This window comes from Pogoniulus pusillus, chromosome 22 (genome assembly GCF_015220805.1).
Source record: "Pogoniulus pusillus isolate bPogPus1 chromosome 22, bPogPus1.pri, whole genome shotgun sequence".
Taxonomy (NCBI): domain Eukaryota; kingdom Metazoa; phylum Chordata; class Aves; order Piciformes; family Lybiidae; genus Pogoniulus; species Pogoniulus pusillus.
In genome coordinates this window covers 1,262,071-1,268,580 of record NC_087285.1, presented here as the reverse complement: position 1 = coordinate 1,268,580, position 6,510 = coordinate 1,262,071, and the positions used below count along the sequence as shown (strand labels likewise).

At 65.4% G+C, this 6,510-nt stretch overlaps 1 protein-coding gene across 1 annotated transcript; it reads left to right on the top strand.

The window, feature by feature from the left end:
• Positions 1-359: 359 nt before the first annotated feature.
• DND1 (DND microRNA-mediated repression inhibitor 1) lies at positions 360-6,037 on the top strand. The gene is made up of 5 exons (XM_064162259.1): positions 360-394; positions 2,071-2,188; positions 2,299-2,760; positions 5,002-5,388; positions 5,606-6,037. The coding sequence occupies exons 1-5, from the start codon at positions 383-385 to the stop codon at positions 5,647-5,649; spliced, it is 1,023 nt and encodes a 340-aa protein (XP_064018329.1). The 5' UTR covers positions 360-382; the 3' UTR covers positions 5,650-6,037.
• Positions 6,038-6,510: the final 473 nt, after the last annotated feature.

The following is a 6,510-nucleotide window of genomic DNA, read 5'->3' as shown; positions in this document are numbered from 1 at the left end:
TTCTTGCCCTTGAGGGGTGTCCAGGCCTGGCCCAGGGCAGCGCAGCCCCAGCCCTGGGGGCTTGGCACGGCTGTGGGGCAGTGCGCCAGGGGCCGGTGCTGAGTGCCAGGGGCCGGTGCTGCCCTGGCACTGCGGGAAGGTCTCTTCCAGCCCAGCCCGTTCCCAGTGCAGGGCGAGTCCCCACCAGCCAGCCCGGAGCCCTCAGCTCCCTCCGCCGCCTCCCGGCCGCCCTCGTCCCGCACCGGTGTCGCAGCGGCGACCCCCAGCGCCAGGAGCGGTCGCTGCCAGCCCGGGGCGGAGCGGCGGCGGCCGAGGGGCGGAGCGGGGCCGCTGGAACCTTCCAGAGCCCGTCCGGGGGCGAGCGAGGGCGGGAGGAGCGGCGATGGAGCCGGCGGTAAGCGGTGGCCTGGCGGGAACGGCGTGGCCGGGGCTGGGCCGACAGAGGCAGCCCCGGGGCGGCGAGGAGGACCTGGGGCTGGGGGGCTCACGGGGGCGGCCGTCGAGGGGGGACTGGAGTCCGGTCTCGGTGCGTGGCCTCGACCCGGAGGGCAGCGGCGGGGCCCAGCTCGGCCCCGTTCCCAAGGGTGGCCCGGGCGGAGGCCGTGCCCCGCGCCGTGAGCCTCCCTCCGGTGCCCGGGGGCTGGCAGCGGCGCCTCGGTAGCGCCTCGTGGCCGGGGCTGAGGCCTTGCCCCGGCTCTGCCTCCCCGCGGAGCCTCGCCGCCGGCGGCAGGGCCATGTCGCGGCGGAGCCCACGGCCGCAGGCTTTGTCCGTGCCTTCCTGGGCGCCTGCCACGCGGTTGTCCCCACGGCCCCGGGGCGCTTCCCGGGCTCCGGGGGTAAGAAGGGTGCCAGCCCCTGGGCTGCTGCGGGGCGGAGGCGCCGCCAGGCTGGGCTGGGGTTCGCTGCGCTGCGCAGCCCCGCGGAGCCTCCGCAGGCTTCGTGAGCCAGACCCTGCGGCCCGTGCAGCACGGACCCGCCCCGGTGCCCTCGCCAGCCCTGCGCGGTGCCGGTGCGAGGCTGTTGGCCGCCCCGGGTCCCGTCTGGCGCCCTGGCGGTCACCTTGGCTCTGCTCAGAGCCCTCCTGCAGCACCGACCGGCGCCGCCTGCGCCACGGCTTTGGGAGCCCTTGCGGGGGCCCTTGGAGCAGCTGCTGGGGTCCTGGTGCGCTGCTGGAGATGCTGCAGCAGGCTGGGGGCAGCGGCCGGGGCGGTCCTTAGGGTGTGCAGTCCTGGGAGGTTCCTGAGGGTTCTGGGGCTGAACATTTTCTCCTCCACCGACTGACTGCTGCTAGGCCTTGCAGCTGCCTCCTGCGCTTGGGATGTCCCCTCCTGGGAGGCTGGAAACTCTCTCTGCCCGGACCAGAGCCACTGTTGCTGGGTTGGAACAAGATGACCTTTAAGGTCCTTTCCCACCCAACCCATTCTGTGACCATGGAATCAGTCAGGGCTGTGAGGGACCCCAAGGATCAGCCAGTCCCAACCCCCTGCCATGGGCAAGGACACCTCGCACTAGATCAGGCTGCCCACAGCCCCATCCAGCCTGGCCTGAAACACCTCCACGAGGTTTCCACCACCTCCCTGGGCAACCCATTCCAGGGTCTTGCTCCCTCGTGCTGAACAACTTCTCCCTACCCACTCCTACCTTTGTTCCATCTCCATCTGCCTCCTGGGGTTGGGATGTCCCCACTTAGGGGGCTGGAAACTGCCCAGACCAGGGCCAATGTTGTTGGGTTGGAACAAGATGACCTTTAAGGTCCTTGCCAGCCCAAGCCATTCTATGCCTGTCTCCAGCTGCTTCACGGAGTTGGGATGTCCCCACTTGAGGGGCTGGAAACTCTTTGCCCAGACCACAGCCAACGTTGTTGGGTTGGAACAAGATGACCTTTAAGGCCCCTTCCAGCCCAACCCATTCTGTGACCATCTCCATCGGCCTCCTGGGGTTGGGATGCCCCCACTTAGGGGGCTGGAAGCTCTCTTAGCCCAGACCAGAGCCAACGTCATTGGGTTGGAAATGGATGAACTTTAAGGTCCCTTCCAACCCAGCCCATGCTGCGACCCTCTTCCTCCTCAGCTGTGGCCCAACAATATCAACCAGGCCAATAAGGTGGCCCTGCTCGCCTGGGTGAAGGAAACTGGCATCAACCTGGTGCAGGTTAACGGGCAGAGGCGCTACGGCGGCCCCCCGCCAGGTAGGTCGGAAGAGATCTGAGCGCCGCAGCGGCCCCCAGGAGCGCTGCCACCTGCGGGTGCGCCGCGGGCGCGGAGCTGAGGTGGGTCTGGTCTGGCTGTGTGCCCACAGGCTGGGTGGGCAAGCCCCCGCGCTTCGGCACCGAGGTGTTCATCGGGAGGCTGCCGCAGGACATGTACGAGAATGAGCTGATCCCCCTCTTCCAGAGCGCGGGCGAGCTCTACGAGTTCCGCCTCATGATGACCTTCAGCGGCCTCAACCGCGGCTTCGCCTACGCCAAGTACAGCACGCGGTGCGGTGCCAGGGAGGCCATCGCCACCCTGCACAACCGCGAGGTGCGCCGGGGCTGCGCCATCCTGGTCTGCAGGAGCACCGAGAAGTGCGAGCTCAGCCTGGACGGCCTGGCCCCGGCGCTTGCCCGCTGCCAGCTGGAGGCTGCCCTGCGCAGGCTCACCGAGGGGCTCCTCACCCTCACCCTCTACCCCAGCCCCTACCGGCGGCAGGCCCAGCTGGCACTGCTCAAGTACAGCTCGCACTACGCTGCTGCCATGGCCAAGAAGACGCTGGTGGAAGGTAGGAGGGAGGCTGGAGTGCTGTGGGGTGCTGCTGGGGCTGATTGCGGGCAGTTGTGGGTTGGAGGGGACCTTGAGAGCTCATCCAGCCCAACCCCCTGCCAGGGCAGGGCACGCAGGAGCACATCTTGGGGGGTGGAAAGGCTTCACAGAAGGAGACTGCACAACCGTGAGTGCTGTGTCCAGCTCTGGGCTCCTCCATTGCAGAGAGCTGCTGAGGTGCTGGAAGGTGTTGAGAGAAGGGCAGCAAGGCTGGGGAGGGGCCTGGAGCACAGCCCTGTGAGGAGAGGCTGAGGGAGCTGGGGGGGTGCAGCCTGCAGCAGAGGAGGCTCAGGGCAGAGCTCATTGCTGCCTGCAGCTGCCTGCAGGGAGGCTGTAGCCAGGTGGGGTTGGGCTCTGCTGCCAGGCAGGCAGCAGCAGCAGCAGAAGGGGCCCCAGGCTGAAGTTGTGGCAGGGCAGGTTGAGGCTGGCTGTGAGGAGAAAGCTCCTGGCAGAGAGAGTGATTGGCACTGGAATGGGCTGCCCAGGGAGGTGGTGGAGTCGCTGTGCCCGGAGGGCACTGACTGGGGCACTGAGTGCCATGGTCTGGTTGGTTGGTCAGGGCTGGGTGCTAAGTTGGGCTGAGTGAGCTTGGAGCTCTCTGCCAACCTGCCTGATAGTGTGGGTCTCTCTGGGCAACCTGCTCCAGGCTCCAGCACCCTCACACTGCAAAGTTTTCTCCCCTGTTCCCATGGCACCTCCTCTGCTCCAGCTGACACCTAGTGCCCCTTGTGCTGCCCTTGGGCAGAGCCTGGCTGCATCCTCCCACCACTGCCGTGCACATCTGTAGCACAGCACTGAGGGCAGCCCTCAGGCTCCTCTGCCCCAAGCTCCCAGCCTCAGCCTGGGCTCGCAGCACGTGTTTGGTGCCTGCAGCAGCTTGGGCACTCCTTCAAACAGTCTTTCTGGTGCCTCTGAGGCAGGACAGGTCCTAGCTCCAGGCTCACCTGCCAGGTGGCTTCAGCTTTGTCCTCTGTCTGTGAGCAGTGGCAGGCCAGCAGTCCTGGGTGCTGCCCGTCCCCAGCAGCCCTGGGTGCTGCCAGTCCCCAGCAGTCCTGGGTGCTGCCAGTCCCCAGCAGTCCTGGGTGCTCTGATCCCCAGCAGTCCTGGGTGCTGCCAGTCCCCAGCAGTCCTGAGTGCTCTGATCCCCAGCAGTCCTGGGTGCTCTGATCCCCAGCAGTCCTGGGTGCTCTGATCCCCAGCAGTCCTGGGTGCTCTGATCCCCAGCAGTCCTGGGTGCTCTGATCCCCAGCAGTCCTGAGTGCTCTGATCTCCAGCAGTCCTGGGTGCTCTGATCTCCAGCAGTCCTGGGTGCTGCCAATCCCCAGCAGTCCTGGGTGCTCTGATCTCCAGCAGTCCTGGGTGCTGCCAATCCCCAGCAGTCCTGGGTGCTCTGATCCCCAGCAGTCCTGGGTGCTGCCAATCCCCAGCAGTCCTGGGTGCTGCCAATCCCCAGCAGTCCTGGGTGCTGCCAATCCCCAGCAGTCCTGAGTGCTCCGATCCCCAGCAGTCCTGGGTGCTGCCAATCCCCAGCAGTCCTGGGTGCTGCCAATCCCCAGCAGTCCTGAGTGCTCCGATCCCCAGCAGTCCTGGGTGCTGCCAATCCCCAGCAGTCCTGAGTGCTCCGATCCCCAGCAGTCCTGGGTGCTGCCAATCCCCAGCAGTCTTGGGTGCTCCAATTCCCAGCAGTCCTTGGGCAGACCTAGTGGTGGTGGGGCAGAGAGGCTGCTGGAGGTCCTCAAGCAGCTGCCTGCTCAGGGCACGAGCATCACTGGTACCCACCCAGGGTACCCTGAGCTTTGGCCAAGTGGTGAAACCCTGCTGATGGAGATGCATTGCCCCTCAGGGTGCCCTCTGATGGGACATGCTGCCCAGATGTCCCACCACAGCCTCCAGAGTCCTCATTTGCAGCCCTTTCTGCCCCAGCTGGGCAGCTTTTGGCTTTGCCATCTTTCCATCTGCTCCTAAGGCCCCCTGAGCTTGGCAGTCTTCAGCCCATCTTGGTAATGAAAGGAGGTGGAGGAGCAGCTGCCCTGGAGCTGTGTGGAGGCAAGGGAAGGACTCTGCAGTCTGCATGCTGTGGGTCAGGGTCACACCAGCCCTGGGGGTCACTGGGCCAGCTGCTGGGGGACAGGGCAGGGTGGGGTGAGAGTGGGAGACTGGCACACTACCCTCTGCTGCCAGGGCTGCTGCTCTGCCCTAGGGAACGCGAAGCTGGTGGGGCTGGAGGTGAAGGTGGACTGGCTGAAGACTGACCTGAAGCAGAAGCTGCAGTCACATGAGGAGAGCCCAGCACACAGCCAGGACCAGGAGGCCAAGTGCCCAGGGGTGCCCAGGTCCCTGGTGCCACATGATGCTCTGGCCCACCTGAATGCATTGTGCCAGAGGTGGTACCTGGGCACCCCTGTGTTCCTCACCAAGTATGTCCAGGGAAGCCCTGGCGGGTGGCTGCGGGTCTGGTGCCAGGTGGCCATCCCGGGGTGCCCCTTGTCCTTCAGGGGCTTCGTGTGGGTGCGGCCGGACAGGCGCGGCAGGAGCGGGCACGAGCAGGCCAAGGTCGCCGTGGCACTGTACGTTCTCCAGCTGCTGGGTGAGTCCTGGCTCGGGGCACTGCCAGCCCCTGCCCTTCGCAGGGTCTTGGAGCAGGAGCATGAAGCTGTGGCGCTTCCAGAGCTGGTGGTACCCTGCCTGCTGGGCACCGGCTCCTGCCCACCAACTGTCACAAGGGCAGCTCTGAGCTCCAAGTTGAGCCCTGTCAGGAGGAGAGGGCTGCTGCTGCCCACCTGACAGCTTCCTCTCCACTGCAGGGTGCCAGCTGACACGGGCAGCTTCTGCCCGAAGCACGCCGTGAGCCGAGCTGCCAGCACCACGCCGAGCCCTGCAGGGGGACCTGCTCCTGTCCTGCTTCTGATTCGAGTTCGTTTGGGTTTGTTTAGAGAGCTGGAGGGCAGCACTGGTGGCCTTCTCTGGGGCACCTGCCCTGCTCCCTGCCAGCCCTTGGGCACAGTTCTGGGTTTTGGGGGATGTAGGCTCACCTGCCCCGTTGGCTGGTGGAGCCCTCCCCAGTTGTGGGATAGAGTTCTCAGTTGGGTGGTGGAGCCTTCCCCAGTTAGGGGATAGAGAAGTTCTCAGTTGGGTGGTGGAGCCCTCCCCAGTTAGGGGATAGAGAAGTTCTCAGTTGGGTGGTGGAGCCCTCCCCAGTTAGGGGATAGAGAAGTTCTCAGTTGGGTGGTGGAACCCTCCCCAGTTGGGGGATAGAGTTCTCAGTTGGGTGGTGGAACCCTCCCCAGTTGGGGGATAGAGTTCTCAGTTGGCTGGTGGAGCCCTCCCCAGTTAGGGGATAGAGAAGTTCTCAGTTGGCTGGTGGAGCCCTCCCCAGTTGTGGGATAGAGTTCTCAGTTGGGTGGTGGAGCCCTCCCCAGTTAGGGGATAGAGAAGTTCTCAGTTGGGTGGTGGAGCCCTCCCCAGTTAGGGGATAGAGAAGTTCTCAGTTGGGTGGTGGAGCCCTCCCCAGTTAGGGGATAGAGAAGTTCTCAGTTGGGTGGTGGAGCCTTCCCCAGTTAGGGGATAGAGAAGTTCTCAGTTGGGTGGTGGAGCCCTCCCCAGTTAGGGGATAGAGAAGTTCTCAGTTGGCTGGTGGAGCCCTCCCCAGTTGTGGGATAGAGTTCTCAGTTGGGTGGTGGAGCCCTCCCCAGTTAGGGGATAGAGAAGT

Bases quoted from the DNA above. Each gene is read 5' to 3' on its own strand.
- DND1 (XM_064162259.1), top strand. The intron at 2,189-2,298 runs GTAGGTCGGAAG...GTGTGCCCACAG, and splicing joins CTACGGCGGCCCCCCGCCAG to GCTGGGTGGGCAAGCCCCCG. The intron at 5,389-5,605 runs GTGAGTCCTGGC...TCTCCACTGCAG, and splicing joins GTACGTTCTCCAGCTGCTGG to GGTGCCAGCTGACACGGGCA.